The sequence below is a fragment of the Hipposideros armiger genome, unplaced genomic scaffold, assembly GCF_001890085.2.
Source record: "Hipposideros armiger isolate ML-2016 unplaced genomic scaffold, ASM189008v1 scaffold_204, whole genome shotgun sequence".
Classification (NCBI taxonomy): Eukaryota; Metazoa; Chordata; class Mammalia; order Chiroptera; family Hipposideridae; genus Hipposideros; species Hipposideros armiger.
Genome location: NW_017731554.1, coordinates 2,628,565 through 2,650,660, shown reverse-complemented (window position 1 = coordinate 2,650,660; position 22,096 = coordinate 2,628,565). Strand labels below are relative to the sequence as shown.

Sequence of the window (22,096 nt, the reverse complement as noted above, 5' to 3'; positions counted from 1 at the left end):
AAGTAACCACCAGTTAATACTGGAAGAAAAATTCTACTTTCACAACTTCTCTGTTAAATTCTATAAGCATATTCTTCTTATTTGGAGGTAACTGTAGAATTCTGCTCTCAGAATTATACATTTAGGATGTTTAAATAAATACCCACACAAATTCTCATTTATACCAAGTAGCTGGTTTATATTTATATCTCATCTCAAGAGGCAATAACCATTTCGGGATTCATAGAAAAATAAAGAACAGATGGTTGAAGAAGTCTTACGAAAATGATGACTTTTAAAATTTCACTTATTTTCCTTGAAGTTCTCTACCCTTCCCATCCCTTATAAACGAATATCATGTAACAGATACATTTAAATTAGGGTGAAATTCCAAACTCAACCTTCAATTCAAACCCTTTCTCCAAGAATTTCGTGACTTCTCTTTCCCTCAAAGCTAAGCAAAACATAGGAGGCAATGAAGTTTCAAAACCATAAGGTTTCATCCTGGTTACTTTCATGTACCTGACTCAACAAAAACAACAATTCTACCTCTACATTTCCCAGTGGAAGTACTTATCATACTTAATCACCAAAGGGCTAGGCCACGTCCCTTGACTACGAGCACACGGCTTAAAATATGGTGTTTATTAAATGTGCACAACATTTGGGTGTAACTGGCATTTAAAAAAATTCAGTAATGACCAATACAAATAACTTATATGGACAGACTCAAAAATAACTGGTAAGCTTTAAAATAAAAAGAACCACCTGTTTAATAACATATTTATATCTTGATAAGATCAACCAATGTGACTTGGAAGAGTCTAGAAATTCTTGGGTTAATTATAACAACATGGTGACAGGTTTTTCAAGGTACTTTCTAAACTCAGCAAGCCACTGGGCTCCAACTGCTCCATCCACAACCCGATGATCACAACTGAGTGTAACAGACATCATGCTAGCCACATCAAATCTAGAAAAAGATAAAAACATTATTAGGTATTCTGAAAGCAATCACTGGATTTTAGCCAGTACCAGTAACCAGCCCAAATGCCAACTCCTGCCCTATAATCCCAACCAGGTAACATGATGTTCTGCCTACTTTTCCTGTCCTGTATACTTCTAGGCCAAATTAATAGCTTGAAGAAACAGACCAAATAGCCATCTAGAGCATGGGTTGACAAACATAGGCCACAGGCCACATCCTGCCAAATGCAGGTTTACTGGAATTCATTTACACAGTGCCTATGACCACTTTCACACTATAATGCAGTATTTGCAACAGAGACTACATGACCCAGAAAGCCTAAAATGTTTACTATCTGGCTCTTTAAGAAAAAGTATGGTGACCCCTGTCCTACAGTAAATAAGGCTTCCCATCTCAAAGATTAACTGCATTTGGTAAAATAAGAAGAGTTGCTGCCCTGAGAAACTTCATTCTATACTTACGTCTGACTCTACCTGGAGCTCCAATATGCCATGACAATAATTATAAAACTGAGACTCAAAATCTGGTATAATGTAATGAAAATAAGCTTTCAACTCCCTCTCCATTTTGGCACTTACCCTTTTTCATTATCTGCTGGAACAAGTCTATCCTCTGAAGCACCAATTGCCAAAATACATGCTTGAGGTGGGTTGATAATAGCAGAGAAGTTCTTAATCCCAAACATTCCTAAATTGGAGATTGTAAAAGTGCCACCCTAGAGGGAAAAAAATTAAAAATAGATATTAATTGCTTAACATAAATTCGAAAAAATGACGTTTTGTGAAAAGACCTTAAGATAATCTTTTACTTTAAGACAGGACTCTGAACTATCATTAAAAAAAAAGGGGTGGTGGGGGGAATGGAAGTATATGAAGTGAGACATATTAATTAGCTTGATTGTGGTGATCATTTCACAATGTATACACACATCAAACATCAAGCTGTACACCTTAAATTTACAGAATTATTTGCTAATTATAGATGAATAAAGCTGAACAGAAAAAAAAAAAAAAAGGCCTGAATGGAACTCTCTTTACTGAAAATATACAACCATTACACTATGGACAAAAGTCAGTTGTGTGGCTTTTGTACACTAGTTGGAAAACGTCTTATTTTCAGCTTTTGACAGGTTATTCAATTTTTTCTTTATTTTCAGGACCTGTCAATGAGAATACAAGGCAGAATCAAAAGGTGGAATATGCAATAAAAGCATAATGCCAACCTTAAAAATAACATAATACTTAACATTCAGAAGGGAAATAAGTAATACCTTACCTGGAATTCCTGTGGCTGTAGTTTACCCTCTCGTGCTTTGGTTGCTAAGGAAATAACATCATTAGCAATGGTTTCCAGTCCTTTTATATGTGCATTAAATACAATAGGTGTGATGAGTCCTGCAGGAGTGCTGACTGCAACACTGATATCAACAACATGATTTCTATTTAAAAAGAAAAATGAAAAGGAATCCTCAATAGTCATCAGTATTGTTGAAGAGCTTATGTATCCGACTAAGCAAGGATATTGATATTTACTTCAGTTTTTACTACTCTTCGGCCAGAGAGATAGCTTTCCTGGTTTTTACATTCTGCTGTGCCCCCTCCTGGACTTAACACTTTTAGAATGAAAACTATGTCAGTAGGTTGGTTTCACATGCAGTCTCTCAACTTCCCCCATGTGCCTCAAATAACACAGGGGTATAAGAGAAAAAAAGGCTCAGCATTCAGTGAGAATTAAACAAAAGGAACTCCGGAGATTTTGAGACCAAGTGGATTGGCTGGAGTTGAGTCTGTAAGCAGATCATGAGCAGATGAAAGGAAGAGTGAAGGGAAAGGACTGCACTGTGGGCGAAACAGATGTGCTCAGGATGTAGGCTGGCGGCACCTCAGAACATAAGATTCCTAATATTTTCCACACCATGGGCGTCTCTGCATTTGGATCCCTTCTCAGAACATATATTACATCTATCTATCTATCTATCTATCTATCTATCTATCTATCTATCTATCTATCTATCTATCCCTATAGATAGATATAATATATATATATATTAGAACATATGTTTGTTTTTTTTTTTTAAGATTTTATTGGGGAATTGGGGGAGGGGAACAGCGCTGGGGAATCGGGGGAAGGGGAACAGACAAGTTGCTGTCGTTTTGTTCTTCAGTCTAGTTGTGGAGGATGTTGTTTCACTGGCCCAAGCTGGCACCATCATTGCACTTTCTGGGTGAGGCAGATCAATCGGCGGTCTCTGGACAGCCGCTCACTGCAGCTGCTGGCCGCTCACGCTGGCTGCTAACTATACACAGTAGCCCATAGTAACCCACTGCCACAGGGGCTGCAGCCTATGCCATTGCCGGCAACTCACGGCAGCCCAGCTTCAGGTTGAGCTATTGTTCAGCATCTTAGCTGTAGAGGGCAGTGTCACTGGCCCTCATATGTGGGATCCAAACCGGGGCCCTCTGGCATCCCAAGCCAGTTCTTAACCAACGCGCCATTCGACCTGCCCAGAACATATGTATTTTTTAACACAGAAATACTCAAGTCACCAAATAACCCCCCCAAAAAAACTAAAAACAAATATACTGAAATTCAGTTATCAAATTATTCAAAAAATGAAATTGTGATATATGTGCTATTGTATTAACTCATTAATAAGATCCTGGGCCAGCCGAATGGCTCAGTTGGTTAAGAGTGCAAGCTCTGAGCAACAGGGTTGTGGGTTCAATTCCCACATGGGCCAGTGAGCTGTGCCTGAGTGAGCTGCCACTAACCTGCCAACAGGTGGCAGGATGGCTCAGCTGGTGAGAGCACATGCTCCTAACACAAGGTTGCCAGTTTGACTCCCACATCGGATGGTGGCCTATTCCCACCTCAACTAAGATTGAACACTGCACCTTAAGCTGAGCTGCCCTGAGCTGCCGAGTGGCAGCCGGATTGCTCAGTGGTTAGAGTGTGTGCTCTTAAGAACAAGGTTTCCAGTTCGACTCCTGCATGGGATGGTGGGCTATACCCACCGGACCCGCAACTAAGATTAAACACAGCACCTTGAGCTGAGCAGCTGTGAGCTGCCAACGGGCGACCAGATGGTGACTGGACTTGGAGCTGAGCTAGCTGCACCCTCCACAACTAAGATTGAAGGACAACAACTTGGCTGTTCCCCTTCCCCAATTCCTCAATAAAATCTTTAAAAAAAAAAAAAGATCCTGCAGCAGGTCTAATGATGGCTATAATGTTCAAATAGTGATAAGCAAAACAGTATTTTAAGACACTTGCAAAAACTGCAATGTGATATGAAAATTATTGATTTTTACTGGTCATCACAAGTACTATTAATACCTCTTTGATTTATTCTCTACATTTTTAACAGGAGGAAATGCTAAATTTCAGTTACAGGTTAGTGGAAAAGATTGATTCTTTCCACCATCCAAGTTCCCAAACTCCTAACTTGTATCCACAGTCTCCTGGTAAAGTATTCTGCAATTGAGAAAAAGTTAAAAACTTCCCACGAAGGAAAACTCCAGCTCTTTCTAGGCACAAACTTTAGGAGATTATGGGTACCAAATCCCGCAATATACCCAGGCTGACCAATATACTCTAGCCCAAGCTGGCCAGAGGTGGCAGGCTTCTGCCAATTGCCAACAAAGGGACCCACTGAAATAACACAGCGTGAGACCCTTAGCGGCTACCACAGCTGGGCTCTGGCCAAGGTATCACACTGCAAATACTACTTTCTAAATTAAATTATCGTGTTAGTACACTATTATTTGTTTATTGTATGGTGTTTCTATCTTGTTTATCACTGAATCCAGCAAACAGTACATGTTCAATAAATATTTGTCAAATGGCTGTATGAACAAATGAATGAAGGGCCATTTGGTAAGAATTAATGAACAATTCATAGAACTTGCCCTGCTAGCTCGATCCTTTGATCTAAGTCGTGTTTCCTTCAGATATTCTTAAAAGGTTAAATATAAATTTACCCCAGAACACAGCAATTCCACTCTAAGGAATCTATTGAAGAGAAATGAAAACATACGTCAATACGAATTATACGTAAATGTTCATAACAGCCCTCTAAAAGGTATGTCTATGTCTGGATCCCAGAACCTATCAATGTGAACCTATTTAGTACAAATGTCTTTGCAGATATAATTAGGATCTTGAGATGAGATCACCCTGGTTTATCTGGGTGCGCCCTAAATCCAATGCCAGTGTCCTTGTAAGAGACACAAAAGACACAAACACAGAGAAAAGGCCATGTGAAGACAGAGGCAGAGGTTGGAGCTAAGAAGCCATAAGCCAAGGAATGCCTGGAGATACCACAACTGGAACCAGCAAGAACAGATCCTCCCCTAGAGCTCGTGGAGGGAGCATAGCCCTGCTGACATCTTGATTTCAGACTTCTGGCCTTCAGAACTATGACAGAATACATTTTTGTTTAAAGCCACCAATTTTATGGTAATTTATAATGGCAGCCTTACGAAACTAATACAGTATATAAGTAATATTAAGACGCTCATATGTTCTCCAAGAGGGAGGTGACCAAGGAAAAAGTTAGAATAAGTAGATCACCTGATACATGTGACAAGACTTAAAAATGGTTTAGAATTCTCTTGGGGAGTTTCAGAAAGAATTCATGATGAGTACATAGAAAACTAGCCCTCTTTTAGGCAATCATTAAAATCAGGTTATGGGTTGGCCGAGTGGAGCGCTGGTTAAGAGCTGGCTTGGGATGCCAGAGGGCCCCGGTTTGGATCCCACATATGAGGGCCAGTGACACTGCCCTCCACAGCTAAGATGCTGAACAACAGCTCAACCTGGAGCTGGGCTGCCGTGAGTCGCCGGCGACGGCGTAGGCTGCAGCCCCTGTGGCAGTGGGTTGCCATGGGCTACCGTGTGTAGCCAGCAGCCAGCGTGAGCGGCCAGCAGCCAGCGTGAGCGGCCATCCAGAAGCCAGCAACTGATGTGCCTCGCCCGGGCAGAGCGCAATGATGGTGCCAACTTGGGCCAGTGAAGCAACATCCTCCATAACTAGACTGAAGAACAATTCCCCCAGCGCTGTTCCCATCCCCCAATTCCCCAATTTAAAAAAAAAAAATCTTTAAAAAATATATATATAAAATCAGGTTAGTATTCAGTGTTTTACCTGTCAGTAATGAACAACATTTTGATAAAATATTAACACTGAATATTGATTTATCTAAAATTTGTGCTACAATAGATTTGGTAGAATGATGGGGGGGTGTGGTGTGTTTGTGTGTATGTGTAGGGAGGGTACAACAAAGCTAAATCTTAACCTTCTTTAATAGGAAGTTAGTCAATAAAGAGAAATGAAAAAATACATCAAAAGTAACAGAAAAATGTTATTTAAAAATAATGAAGGTAAATACCAGAAGAAATAAGTTTAAAAGTTGTGTTTCCCATTGGGAGTGGACCTCAGATTAAAGGTTGAGTTAGGTCACTGTAAGCCATGGACAATATCATAACATATATACTATTCTTTTAATAAAAATTAAATTAATAATAATATAAAAGAGACTATATAGTAGAAAAGGCCTAGGCTCAGAAGTCAGAACCCTGGTTCTGATCACAGTTCTGCTATTTACCAACACATTAACTCAGGGAAAGTTATTTAACTTACTGAGCCTCAATTTCTTCAAATAGAAAATGCGAGTAAACTCACCTAACTTCAAGTATAAGGTGGTCCATAAGGATTAAATGAGACAACATGCAAAAGACACTGAGCAAGTCACATGCCACTATAATATTAATGAATACTGGGTTTTAGTTTGTTTGCAATTTTACTTCCCCCACAAAGTTCAGCAGAACTAACTGTTGAACAAAAACCATCTCAATCCTGCTTTGGAAGAGTCGTTACCAACATAATTATACATATCTATATACTTATCTTCCTTTCCTGAACTCATACAAAGAATTTATAATCTTTACTAAGTAAATTTAGTACTATCTCATAAATAGTTTTATGTTGTTTTCAAAATGTTTTACCTATGGAAGTCATTTCTCCCTCTGTATTTCATTTCTCCTTACCCCCTATACTCCTACTTATTATACATGAGATAACACAAGAAAACTGTTGATGGATATATACCTTCCCCAGCAGTGTTATACTTACTGTCTTATAACTGTATCCAGCCAAGAAGAATTTGCTTCAGGAACTTTTAAACATGCCAAAGCTGAAGCTTTTATGATGAAGTCATTGACAGAAATTTTGCTCTTCCCTTCTAACATCTGCAAAGACAAGAAACCATTGTTTCTTAAATTCTCTTCTCAAAGATTGAAACTATTGGGTTGTCGGAAAAGTCATGAGGCATTTTTGCAACGAAAAACAGAAAAAATACGTCATGACTTTTCTGACAACCCAATATATAATCTTGAGAAAGGGGATGGGGGATATATAAAATGTCCTGAAGTGGAAAGGATGAGAAACCAAAAGTTGTTTTTTTTCGTCTTTTTTTAATGTAGGTCTTTATAGATATAAGTTTCCTGCTAAGCACTGCTTTAGCTGCATCCCATACATTATGGTATGTTAGTCTTCATTTTCATTTATATCAACTAAACCAAAAGTTGATTCTTTGAAAATATGAACAAAACAACAAATGTTTAGCTAGGGTGATAAGAAAAAGAAGTTTCAAATATTAAAACCAGAAAATAACATAGGGGATACTACTATCTACTTTATAGAAATAAAAAGGATTGATAGATAATACTATGGACAACCAGATGCCAACAAATTAGATAACCTAGATGAAATGGACAAACTCCTAGAAAGATACAAACTACCAAAACTAAATAAAAAAGAAATACAACCTCTGAACAGACCTATAATTACTAAAGAGATTGAATTGGTAATAAAAAAACTACCTACATAGGAAAGCTTAGACCCAGATGGCTTTGCTGGTTAATTATACCAAACATTTAAAGAATTCATATCAATTCTTCACAAACTCTTGCAAAAAAAATAGAACACTTCCTCACTCATTTTGAGGCCAGTATTAGCCTGATACCAAAACCAGACCAAGATATCACAATAAAAAATTTAAAAAATCTACAAATCAATCTCTTCTGAATACAGCTGCAAAATTCCACACACACACACACAAAAAAATTTCTAGCAAACCAAATCCAGCAATATATGAAAAGGATTATTCACCATGACCAAATGGGATTTGTCCCAGGAATTCAAGGTTGCTTTAATATCTGAAAATCAATTAATGTAATAATGCCCGAACAGAATATAGGACAAAAACCACATGACCATCTCAATAGACACAGAAAACGCATTTGACAAAATTCAACACAGCTTCCAGACAAAAACATCAACTAGTAATAGACGGGAACTTCCTGGTGATAAAATAGATCTACAAAAACCTCACAATCATCATCATACTTCAGTGGTAAAAGAGTTCCCCCCAATCAGGATGTCCATTCTTGCCACTTCTATTCAACATTCTATTAGATGTGCAAGGCAGAGAAGTTAGACATTAAAAAAAAATAAAAGGCACCCAGACTGGAAAGGAAAAACCAAAACTACCTCTATTTGCAGATGACATGACTCTGTATATAGAAAATTCTAAGAAACACTAAAAAACAAGATTAGATTACAGGAAACAAAATCAATATATAAAAGTCAACTGTAGCAATAAACAATCTGAAAATAAAATTTACAATAGTATTAAAAAATAAAACACCTAGGAATAAATTTAACAAAGTGTAAAAACTTGCACTCTAAAACTATAAAAATTGTTGAAAGTAACTAAAGAACTAAGTAAATGTAAAGACATCCCATGTTCATGGAGTGGGAACACTTAATAGTGTTAAGATGGCAAGACTCAAATTGATCTAGAGTCAATGAAATCCTTACCCCCATAGGAAATATCCAGAATAGGCAAATCTATAAGAAAGTAGATTAGTGATTGTCTAGGCCTGGGGTGGATGGGAGGATTGGGGTTATAGCTAAGAGGTGTATGGTTTCATTTTGGGATGATGAAAATGTAAAATTTATTGTGGTATAGTCACACAACTCCGAATATACTAAAAACCACTGAACTGTAAACTTTAAATGGGTGAATGGTATGCTATTTAATTATATCTAAATAAATTTTTTTAAGAATTGAATAAAATAATACACTGGACATATTTTTCATGACTAATTACCAAATAAATTTATTATAAAATAGTTTTAGTATTTTGAAAATGAAAGTATGCCATCATCTTTAACCCCTGTAGCCAATTACCAAGCTATGCTGATACTTCATTTTTCATTCACTTATTCATGCTTTTAATATCTGAGAGTCTACTCTGAAGGGGGTGTGGATAGATAATAAATAAGTAAAACATACTATGTCAGATAGTGTTAAGTGCTAAGGAGAAAAACAGCAGAGAAAAAGAACTAGAGAGAGAACTCATCACTCACCTCACGTGGCTTCCCTTAACTTTAGAATAAGGTGACCAGAGAAAACCAGAGAAGGTAGTATTGAGTAAAATCCTTAAGGATGAGGAGGAGGAGGAAGCCAGGAGGATACTAAAGGAAGGGATTCCAATTAGGCAAAGGGCCTAAAGTAGGTGTATACAGGTGGCGTGTCGCAGAACAGCAAGGCAATCATTATGTCTGCGGCAGAGTGAGCAGCTGGGAGAGTAGTAGGAGAAGCAAGTCTGAGAGGTTACAGACAGCCTGTGTAAGGGCCTGTGTGCCACTCTAAGGAGCATGGCTTTCACTTTTCACCTCCTTGAAAATATCTTTCATATTCCTCTCTCCTACTCCATTCTTAATGCAACCCTCTAATACAGACCCTTATCACTTCATGCTTATATGACAAGCAAAAATAGTCTTGGCCATTAAGATATGCCAGTATATATCTATTAGACTAACTTTTCTTAAAATATTGCTATCATCATGTCACTTTTACTGGTGTTTAATTCATCAAGTCCAAATTATTCTGCTTATAAATCAAGGTTTTCCCTAAACCAACAACTGTGTATCTACTCTAGAAAAGGTTACTTATCTCCCACATATTCTGTATCTACTTCCTTTTTTTAAAGCACTTCAACTTCATGATATTCCATCATGAGAATGAACTTTTTGCCAATCCAAACGCTTTCTATGCTCCATGGCTCAATCAAGTTTTTCCTATCCCACCATAAATTCCCCAACTACTTTCAGTGGTCTCCCTTTTCTCTGAATTCCTATAGCACTTAACCTATATACAATGCAATCTAACAGATAAGGGGCATTACCATAAAAAAATTGGTCTACAAATGAATATTTTTACTTTAATAAAAATTGCCTCCTCTTTTTCACATGCATTACCTCTTCAATTAAATTATAAACTCATGGAGAAAAATTATGCCTTATGCTGTATTCCCAACAGTGCCTTAGACTAAACACTATGTAGGTGCTTGGTACTTAACTATAAACACAAAGTAAACATACTGTTTCTTGTCAAAAGACTCAAGTAGTCTCAAAATCAGAGCAACTCTGCTAGGCTAAAATGGGTCCATGGATCAACTTTAAAGGATAAGCTTTAATCAAGGGTTAGAAGATGAAAGTTTTCCAGGATAGTCTGCAAGTTAAAATTAAGATGACACCATTTCCCACCGTCAACTGGAATACTGTTACAAAAAATACGGGCAAAAATATCAATATTTAATGGGGAAAACCAAAATTTTTAGAATTTATATAGTTGGAATTTCCAGACCTTTTACCTTATTAAGTTCTTTCCGTACCAACAAAACTTCTCCCATATTGACATCAATAGAAAGGTAATAATGAGGTATGGTTTGCTTAGATTGCATTAACCGTTGTGCAATAACCTGAAATCAAAGAGATTCAAAAGTCAATTATCTTGAGTTGAGATGAGACCTTACCTAATTCAGGACTCTGTTTGACCTATACCCTGTTCCCTGGTAATGCTTACCTCAAGCATTACTAGATTTAGAAGATGGAGGACTGCATCATACCTTAGCCCCTTCTAATATTGTATTTAATCAAAACACAGTATTTGTTTATCCCAAGTATTTAACTGGCTAAACCAAACATCTCTTAAACTAATCATCTAAGATACCCAACTAAAAAAAGTCTCTGTTTCAAACTATGGATACAATAAGGATGCCCTCAACAGCTTTAGTTCCAGATTTACGGTAATACACTTACTCGACGAATGTTGCTGATTGGGATATCTGTGAAGACACCTGTAGGAACTGGTGCTACTCCTGGGCTCGGGGGAGGCACAGCAGCTGCTGGAGCCTATGGGAAGGTAAAAAAGCCCCTAGTTACTGTGGCTCAATCTTAGCAAGCAACTGGGAACAACTGCTAGTGACTCTTTTACAGATAGACGACAAAGTAGAAATTAAAAGGCTTACAGAAAAAATAGCTATTTCTATCCAAGGGGGGCAAAATGGACTCAGATTTAGATGTGCTTATGAGTTTCGTTTTTAATTTTTATACTTAGAATTCTGTAATCATGTTTTAAGTGTCATTGTTCTTTGAGCCAGAGTATGTTTAATGACTAGTTTATGTCAAAATAATTTTATTTTTGCAAAATTATCTTCAAGAAAAGCAATCAAAGCATGATTAAATTGAAAAGACTGAGATAAACATAAACAAGGTAATTCATTTTCCTGAATTGTGTTAAGAAAAAACAATGATAGGGCCGGCAGAGTGGCTCAGTTGGTTTAGAGTTAGCTTAAGAGCACGAGCTCTGAGCAACAGGGCCGCCAGTTCGATTCCCATATGGGCCAGTGACGCTGCCCCCAAGTTGAGCTGCCGTTGAGCTGCCAACAGGTGGCAGGATGGCTCAGCTGGTGAGAGCACGTGCTCCTAACAACGAGACTGTCTGTTCGATGGTGGGCTACGCCCGTGTGCAACTAAGACTGAACTCAGCACCTTGAGATGAGCTGCCACCCGGATGGCTCAGTGGATACAGCATGTGCTCTTAACAAGGCTGCCAGTTCGACTCCCGCATGGGATGGTGGCTACGCCCACCCGCAACTAAGGCTGAACTCAGCACTTTGTGCTGAGCTGCCTCCCGGACGGCTCAGTGGATAGAGCATGCACTCTTCACAACCAGGCAGCTGGATTTGACTCCCGCATGGGATGGTGGCTGCGCAACTAAGATTGAGCACAGCACCTTGAGCTTAGAGGCCACGAGCTGCCAGATGGCGACTGGCGCCCTCCACAACTAAGATTGAAGAACAACAACTTGGCTGGTCCCCTCCCCCAATTCCCCAATTTAAAAAAAAAAAAAAGGAAAAACTAATGACAAATCTTTCATTTTGAAGCAAACATCTAAATAGCTAAATAAATTTCCTTACTTTTAGCTGATTACTTTAGCACCTTAACCAATCAAACAGAAGTTTGCTATGTGAATTTAATCCCTGTGTGGACTAATTAACCAAATAAAACTCAAACCCTAATTAACCCACTTGCAAGCATGCTTTTAAAAACAGGGCCTGAATGAAAAGGAGAGGATGTATTAGAAAAAATTTAGTGTCACTACTCAAAAAAACCCAATTTGGAATGCATGTCAATGTAATATATCATTTTGCTTTTGCAGACAAATCACATCACATTCTTATCTCTACATATTGCTAGCCAGTGAAATTAGACAAAAGAAAACACAGTTCTGGTTAAGCTGTTTCATTCATAAATGCTGTATGAAAGGGTCTAACAAGGCTGGACAAAGCACTTTGCAGGGACAAATTTGGATAAAAAAGCCAAATGTAACTCACAGGAGCAGCTTTCGAAGGCACAAAAGAGTCGATGTCCTTCTTGATGATTCTGCCTTCTGGTCCCGTCCCTGCAAGAGATACATAAAAACCACACAGATGAGAGCCTACTGCTGAGTCCTCAAGGAGACCTACGCTGTGATCAGGAAGTGCAAGTTCCTAAGGGTTCTCCACCAAAGACCCTCGGAAAGAATCACTACCATAATCCTGCCCTCTACAGTTCTCCCTAAAAATAGTAGCTTCCATCAATTATTTTAATTCATGCAAGATTGATCTTGCTTAATCTGTAGTGGTTCTTTTCTTTTTAACTATCGCAAGTATTCTCTTTTAAAGTTTTATCTAACTAAGCTGTACTTCATTTTTTTTTAATCTTTACATTTAAATCAGGAAATACCAGCATAAGGATAACGCTGAGTACAATTTATACCTCCAAAAGGAAGTCTACATGCCTCCTCCTGGTTAGCTCAAAAAAACCCTTTCTAACCCTGAAATAGATCTCATTTGGGACTAGATTCATTTGATCATAAAGAATTCCCTTTGTACAGAGTTGACAGACATAACAATTGTTTTAGATATATCAGGCAAGTCAATTTTTTCACCCCAAAATAGCATGAGTAACTCTTAATTGGAATGGTCTCATCTTTAGAATTACTCATTCCTTATGTGGTCTCCATTTTTCATAGCTTTCTCATAGTAGCCAAGACTCCAAACTGGCTTATGTTAGAGACTCTGAAGGAAATGAGTACAATGCCACCCATGAGAAACGATCTTCAAAGTTCTCTCAATAGGCTTAGTTTTATTTTCAATTTCCTTCCACCTCCCATCCAGATCCTCTTAGGTTTAACTTCAGACCCAAGTAGATAATCCTGAACCTTAATTCTAAGGAGATTCAGAATTTAGTTATTAAAATACCTTTTACACTGGCCCACTTCTAGAAAAAATTTGGTCAAATTGATTCATCTTCCCCCAAGGCAGACTTTTAAAAGGATTCTCGTTGTATGCAGTTCGTCCCAACTCCTTTCCTTCATTATGAAAACTGAGTTGGCTAGGATTGTTTATCCTCACCAGGAGCTCTAGAACAGAGGTAGTAGCACCCCTATTAGATTCCCCTCCTTTATAAAAGACAGAAACCATAACCTCCCCTTACAATCAAGGCTGATTTGGACACTGCAGCTCCTCAAGAGGATAGCTACAGTAGTACCGCTGCCTTAAGCTAACCTTCAGCCACCAACAAGAATTTCCTATTAGGAGTTACTTGATATCTTTAAAATTCTTTTGCCTATCTCCCTAAGAAGGCACAAGAGACCATCATAAAGTAATATGGTATAAAGGGAAGAATACTAGTCTAGGAGTAAAAAATGTAGGGTTTTTGTCAAACATAAACTAGACAGATTAGCTATAGTCACTTAATCTCATCTGGTCTTCAGCCTCAACTGTAGGATAGAGATTATACTACAAGCCCCCATCACAGAAATGCCGAGGATAAAGTGGGATAGTGATGAAATTGACGGTTACAAAAACAGTCACAGGGATGTAAAGTACAGCAATGGAATATAGTCAATAATATTGTAATAACTACGGTGTCAGATGGGTACTAGATTTATGGGGGTGATCACTTCCTAAGTTATATAAATGTCTAGTAACTAAGTTGCACACCTGAAACTAATATAATATTGTCAATTGCAATTGAAAAAATGTTTATATGTTTTTTTAAATAGGATAGTGATGTGCAAGTGCCCTGCATTAGAGAAATATAAAACATAATGTGGGTAGCTTTGAAACAAGTCAAATTCTGAACATCAGGCTTTAGGATTTAAAAGTTTTTCCCCAAATGATTACATTTTAGTTAAATTTGCTAATATGTTCCTCCAGGAAGGGGAGGGGGACAGGAGATTGAGCCCAACTACTAATGGCCAACGATTTAATCAAACCATGCCTTCTTACCAAAACCCCTATAAAAATAAAAATCTCCTGAATAATGAGATTTGGAGTTTCTGGGTTGGTGAATCCATCAATGTGCTGGGAGGGTGGTGCTCCCAGGGAGGGCACGAAAGCTCTGCATCCACTCGCCACAACCCATACCTTGTCTTACGCATCTCTTCTATTTGACTGTTCCCGAGTTGCATCCTTTACAATAAACTGGTAAGTAAAGGGCTTTCCTGAGTTCTGTGAATTATTCTAGTGAATTATCGAGCCAGAGGAGGGGGTCTTAGAAACTCCTGGTTTACAACCAGTGGGTCAGAAGTATGGCTGATCCCCAGGATTTGCAACTGGCATCTGAAGTGGGCGTAATCTCGTGGGGCTGAGCCTTTAATCCCATGGAGTCTGGTGCTAACTCTAGATAGTTAGTGTCACAATACGATTAAATTATTGGATACCCAGTTGGTGTTGGAGAACTGATTGTTGGTTGGGAAAAAACATATTTGGATCAGAGTGGTGCCAGAAAACACCGCACTATCACTGATCCTCTCAGCTCTCTTATTCTAAACCACTCTCTCCACCTACTATAAAATTTATTTGACCTCATCATGACCTTCATTCCATTGACTCCTCTGTTCTCATCATCCATTATCTCCCTCTTGTCTTCACTTCCTCCTTACACAGTATCTATGGATCATTGTTATAATCACTCCCTGGTCAAACTCTAAAATGTTTGCCTTCTCAACGCCAGCACCAGAGTAGCTTAATGTTGCTGGCAGAGCAGAAAGTACACACCTAGCTGACTGACTGTACTATAAATTCAGAGCCACAAACCTAAAATAGACACACAGAAGTACCCAGAAATTATGTTTCCCTTCAACTCACTTTCCCAGTCTCTGAGAACACTACTCCATACTCTCTCTAACCTCAAACCTCCCCATACTCATTCTCCTGCCGATGCCTTCACTTCATACTATACTTTACTGATCAAATAGAAGCAACCAGAGAGGTCCTCCCCAAACCTATAAACCCACTCCGTCTCTCTTCTCTTCTATAAAAATATCAAAGGCCAATCCCACCACCTCTAACAGTCTCAAAAACTTTGTTCCTTGACAAATTCTTCTGCCCTTTCTGCATCATAATTTATTGATTTCTATTAGCCTGGTTCTCACAACCAGGGCAGGTTTGCCCTCCCCTACTGGCCCCAGGATACATGGCAGTATCCTGTTTGAAGATATTTTGGGTTATTACAAGTGGGGGCTGCTACTACCACATAGTGGCAGAAGTCAAGGATGTTGCTAAACGTCCTACAATGCACAGGACACACACACACACACACACACCCAAAAACAATTATCTGGTCAAAAATGTCAATAGTACCACAGCTGAGAAATTCTATACTAGACCCATTCTCCTATCACTCATTTTCAAAAGTCCTCTCTTGAGCCTGTACCCTCCCACAGCTATACCTCTATTTCTGTGCTTTCCTTCATAGCAAAACTTCTTGAATGAGTTTTCCAAATGCTATCTTATCTCCCCTTCTTCATCCACTTTTCACTTCTCAACCTATCCAGACTGGCTTCCACCACACCTTTCTTTTGAAATTACTGTTGTCAAGTCCCCATATCTAACCCTTGACTAAGTTCTCTTGACTCTATGTCAAAAATGTATCTTGAAGCAGTCCATTTCTTTCCATTTCCACTCTCACCGTCGCTGTCTAAGCCACCATCATCAGATCCAGAAAGAGCACCTTAACAGATGCCTTGGCTTTCATTTAATCCATCTGCAAAGAGTAGCCAAAATGATCATTTAAAAATATATAATTTCCTCATTTTAACTTTTCAGTGGCTTCCTTTTGTACTTTAAATAAAATTCAAATATTACCACCACCATGACCTGTAAAGTCCTTTACGTTCTCACCCCTGTATTTCTTTCCAACCTCATCTCCTACCATAGACCCTTCTCACTATGCTCCATCACCTCAGGTCACTTTTATGTTCCTCAGATATGCTGAGCTCTTTCCTGCTTCAGAATGTGTACTACTGGTCTCTCTGCCCCAAATTCTTTTTCCCCAGTTTTTCATATGGTTGGCTCATAGTTGACTCCTTCTTACCTTCCAGGTCAGATCAAATGTCACCTCATCAGAAAGATCTTCCCCAGCCACTCTCTAAAAGCACATATATTCACCCTGTCACTTACTAGTATGTCATCTGGTTTATTTCTTTCTTAGCATTCAAATCATCTTATTTAATAATAATGTTCTTATTATCATTAATAGCTAATACCTATATATGCTTTTTTTTTTTAACGTTTTATTGGGGAATTAGGGGAGGGAAACAGACAAGTTGCTGTCCTTTTGTTCTTCAGTCTAGTTGTGGAGGACGTCGCTTCACTGGCCCATGTTGGTATTATCATAGCGTTCTTCCCGGGTGAGGCAGTCGTTCACCAGCCATTGGACGGCCGCTCATGGCAGCTCACGGTAGCTCACGAAAGCTCGCGCCAGCTGCCGGCCAACCCCACTGCAGCCTATGGCCGGCAACTCATCATAGCAGCCCAGCTCCAGGTGGAGCTGCTGTTCACCATCTTAGCTGTAAAGGGCGCAGCGTCACTGGCCCTAATGTGGGATCTGAACCAGGGCCCTGCTGCTCAGAGCTGGCGTTCCAGGCCAACTCGTAACCAACGCACCACTCGGCCGGCTCCTATATATGCTTTCTATATGCAGGTACTATTTATTAACTTATTTAATCCTCACAACCTAGAACGTATTATTTGCATATACAAATGAAGAAGCTGAGACATAAAAGATCACATAGCTAGTGTACAGCAGAGCTGGGATTCAAACCCAAGTATTCCAGTAAGAGTTCATACTTATAACTATTATGCTATAGTCCCTTTCTGTTCATTTAATTCTTTATTGTTGGTAGTATAACCATCTGAAACTGAAATCTTGTCTGTCTTATAAGCAAATGCTGGATGCATAGACAAATCTCAATGAGTATTTGTTTAAATAATAAATGAATCACCTAACTGTAACTGTATAAAAAGAACACTGGGCTTTTCCCACTTATATCTTTAGTAAGGTTGCTAAATACCTAATAAATGATCCTTCTTTACTTGTCTAAATTCTTCAGATGTAATTATTAACCTAATCCCTCCTCCCCTTAGAATGTATTCCAACTTACATTGCTGTCCCTAATTCTAATCAACACATATACAAAGTATGGTAATATATTAGTGAAATAGCATTAAGATGAAAAAAAGCATCTTCCAATATTACAAGAATCCTCTGAGGTCCAAAAAATTTAGAACATCCTATTCCTATGTCTTTGGAGATGGGCTTGCCTTCTAGCCACGTAACAAGATTGCAGACATGACCAGCACTTCGTTCCCACAGCTAGACAATTGGGGAAATAATCACTATTTTCTCCAGTAATTACGGATGGCAGAATATTAAAACAGAAGGTAGCATAGGGTAGTTGGAAGAATGCAGGCTTTAGAATTAAACAAATTTAGATTCAAATTGTAACTTTACTACTTAACAAAAAGGGAGATCCCTATTTTCTCATCCAAAAAATAGGGAATGCTGATTCTCATTTCAAAATGTGGTACAAGTTAAGTGTGGTATTACATGACTAGCACATAGTACTAGCCATCAAACCAGCTTCCAGAAATAGTAATTTCTCCCTTTTTCCAAATAAGAATCTTAATTGCCTTAAATTTAAGCTTTGTTTAAAAACTTTATTTAAATGTCACACAATAGTATGAACAAAACAAGCATGTATTGAGTGCTTATTATATTCTAGATACTGTTCTAAGCACTTCACCTACTTTAATGTACACTATTAACTCAAGTTTTACAGATGTAAAAACAAATAGATTAGGGCTGGCCGAGTGGCGCATTGGTTAGGGGTTGGCTTGGGATGTCAGCTATGAGCAGCAGGGCCCCCGTTCAGATCCCACATGAGGGCCAGTGACGCTGCACCCTCTACAGCTAAGATGGTGAACAACAGCTCGACTTGGAGCTGGGCTGCTGTGAGTTGCTGGCGACGACGTAGGCTGCAGTGGGGCTGGCTGGCAGCGGGCGTGAGCTTTTGTGAGCCGCCGTCCAATGGCCAGCGAGCAACTGCCTCACCCGGGAAGAGCGCAATGATAATACCAATATGGGCCAGTGAAGCAACGTCCTCTACAACTAGACTGAAGAACAAAAGGACAGCAACTTGTCTATTCCCCTTCCCCGATTCCCCAATGCTGTTCCCTTCCCCCAAGTCCCCAATAAAATCTTAAAAAAAAACAAAAACAAAAACAAATAGGTAATTCATCTAAAGACATACAAGTTAAGTAATTCACCAAAGAACATATTACACAGCAAATGATAAAGCCAGGATTAAACCACACACGGTGTGATTCAAGACCCCATGCTCTTGTCACTAAGCTATACTTCTTTAAGGAGAAAAAGGTGAGTAAAACATTTTCCTTTGCCTTCAGGGAGCTTTAGTACAGTTTCATATGAATTCTATGTTTTTAAGTGATTTCTAATCACCCAAATTTCATGTTCTGTTGTGTGCATTGCTACACTAGTCAGCTTAGCACTAATAGAGATTTTCTTCTATATACTCAAGTCCTGTAACCCAACTTTGCTGAACAAGCACATTATATCATTATATTTTCACCAACAATTAGGCAGTCCCCATGAATAGAGAATGAAAAAAGCTATCTAAACTCTGTAGGTAGATCTTAGACTAAATAAAGCACCATTAAGTTTTCACTCTGTGATGGCAACAAAGGAGATTACTTCCCCCTCCTTCTTCTCCCCATTGTCCCAGATAAGATGACTATCTATATACAGTTGTACTTGCTGGTCTCAAGGAAGAAGCGCAATGAAATTTTAGCTTTTTTTCAACTCCATTCCATAGAAAAAAAGACTTACCTTTTACTTGTGTAAGGTCAATCCCTTTCTCTGCTGCCAATTTCTTTGCAAGAGGGCTAACAAACAACCTTCCCTTTGGTCCAGCAGGAGTAGCTGGGTGGGTGGCTGACGGTGTAGGGGCTACAGGTTGGGGAGGTGGAGGACCAGGGGCCACCTTTTTAAAAAATTTACAAATTGTTAATTCACCACTGCAAAGATTGGTCTGAAAGATCAAGAGTTTACAGTTTATTAAGTCAAAGGTATAATTAAGAAACCTTCATCTTTTTTCCTAAGATCATGATGCACATTTTCCCTACTTAACCAACATAATGTAGCTATATGAATAATGACAATATTTTATGTCAAAGACACAACGTCATCTTATTCCATAACATAGAGAGACATGGAATTCAGTATTTACATCACCAACGTGGCTTTTGTTTTTACTTAACTTAATTTCAAAATAATAAATTATGCTGGAAGGTTCAATGTTGAAAGTACCTTAAGAAATAAACCAACACTACTACTTGCCAGCTCCCCATGAATGGATGGCAGTAAGAAATCAAGTTTTCTCTGACAGAAATGTATACCTAGTCTAAACTCTCGATGATTCTGGCATCTGCAGAAGCCTTGTTATAGTGTTATCAGTGCTTGGAGTTCATACAAGTTCATGTTATAGTGTACAGTATATAGTGTCAGACTAAATTCTATGCAAAACAAGCCATGTTATGTTAAGGTTCCAATGTATTTAAAGTATAAGGCTGATCTACTATAATACCCTGAATACCAAGAGAGTTGACAGTGACAAAGATAACATAGTAAACTCTATAAAAAATGCGGAACGAAACATTACCTTCCATATGCATATCTACAACTAAAGCAGAAAAAAAACATGTCACCTCAACTTTGTTTTCAGCAGGACTCAAGACAGCAGGAAAAAAAAGAAAGCTACAAGGATCAAATTATTGACTACTGGGTGAACAGTGCAGTGCCACACTCCCCCTGTAGGTGTCTACAAATGTTAACTATCTCCTTTCTTATTCATAGAATGTTAGAGCTGGAAGGAACCCAGAATATTATCCAATTCCTTAATTTAGTACGGAATAAAATAAGAGTTCCCTCAATTATAAAAGCATACCTACCGAGGGTGGGGTAGGTGGTGCTGCTTGTGGTTTTAAATCAGTTACTTCAGTTGGCCTGTAGTCAGCAAATGCTGGTATATCTGCCTCTTTTTCTACAATGATACAGAGTGGCGTTCCTAGAGGGACATCTCTTGTGCCTTCTGGGATCAGGATTTTTGCCAGGTAACCTTCTTCTTGTACTTCAAAACCTTAAATAGAAAGAAAAACCATTATGGAACTTAATGGATTCCACTATCCTACCAAACTCAAAGCACAGTTTTAAGTAAAATGCTTTTCTCCTTCAAACTAGTTATATAACCTTTTGCAAGCTATTTAACCCGTGTCTCAGTTTCTTTATCTACAGAATAGGAATAATAACAGTGCCTACCTCACAGGGATGGTATGAAAATTAAATGAATTAATATTTTTCAAGTACTTACAAACAGTGCCTGGTACAAAGTAAACGTTAAATAAAAGTATTAGAGATTACAGATAGTGGTTAGTTCTAAACCTTTTCCTAAAAACATCTCCAAGGGCAGCCCCTATGCAGACAAGACTCCAAGATGTCACCGGTTGTCCTGTTAAAGATCAGAACCACATGGACGTTAAATAAAGGGAGCTACTAGGCTTGATAGTGATGTGGGATTATACCCCTAAAAGCATCTTTGGAGTTTTCCAAAGATGTTATATTTGGAATTACATCAATATTTTAATGTAAAGAAATATAGCATTACTAGGATTTCTATGGTGTTGAAAACTAACATTTTACTCAGCTGCTACTTTTCTTACAAGGAGCTAAAAACATGAAGGGTTGCAAAAGTAAAACTAAAGCCATTGCCGAGGACTTCTGCCTTCTGGATCTTGGCTTTCTGTGGCATTCTGCCTCTCCCTGATGAACACATTTGAGGAATCCTTTGAGGAATTTCCCAATTGAGAAATAAAATCCAATAAAAGATATGCTTAGAAAGAAAGGACTCCAAGGACACAATAGAGTTTAAAGAGTCTGGCCAAGGTAATACTTCTCTAGTGATTAGTCTCTAGAATACCAGCCTCTATAGCAACATTGGTATTCGAAGCGGATACTGGTATGCAAAGCAGATCTATTGTTATCAAAGTTTTTTGTTCGTTTCTCCTTTTAACAAATAGATTCCTTTCTTATGATAAAATATTATGGAGGGAAAGCACAATATGCAAAAAGATAAAAAGGAGTTGTTGCCCTGGTGGAAGTGAGGGAAAGGGACAGGGCACATTAGAGCTCTGCTCCTTAAGTCCTCCTTTGCCCCAAGGTGCCATCAAGAAATCACTGGGCTTCCATCAAGAAATCACTGGGCTTCTGAGGACATACAGATGGCCAACAGGCATATGAAAAAATGTTCAACATCACTTAGCATTAGGGAAATGCAAATTAAAACCACAATGAGATACCACCTCACCCCG

At 38.5% G+C, this 22,096-nt stretch overlaps 1 protein-coding gene across 1 annotated transcript in view; it reads right to left on the bottom strand.

Annotated features, from left to right (window-relative positions):
• Nucleotides 1-154: 154 nt before the first annotated feature.
• DLAT (dihydrolipoamide S-acetyltransferase) overlaps nucleotides 155-22,096 on the bottom strand; it is a 27,642-nt gene continuing 5,700 nt past the window's right edge. The window contains exons 6-14 of the mRNA XM_019653642.1: nucleotides 20,681-20,868; nucleotides 19,560-19,713; nucleotides 12,716-12,783; nucleotides 11,139-11,231; nucleotides 10,691-10,798; nucleotides 7,101-7,216; nucleotides 2,243-2,405; nucleotides 1,546-1,682; nucleotides 155-952 (exon numbers count right to left, since the gene is read on the bottom strand). Coding sequence (XP_019509187.1) covers nucleotides 823-952; nucleotides 1,546-1,682; nucleotides 2,243-2,405; nucleotides 7,101-7,216; nucleotides 10,691-10,798; nucleotides 11,139-11,231; nucleotides 12,716-12,783; nucleotides 19,560-19,713; nucleotides 20,681-20,868 — 1,157 coding nt within the window. The 3' untranslated portion in view covers nucleotides 155-822. The remainder of the gene's footprint in view (nucleotides 953-1,545; nucleotides 1,683-2,242; nucleotides 2,406-7,100; nucleotides 7,217-10,690; nucleotides 10,799-11,138; nucleotides 11,232-12,715; nucleotides 12,784-19,559; nucleotides 19,714-20,680; nucleotides 20,869-22,096) is intronic.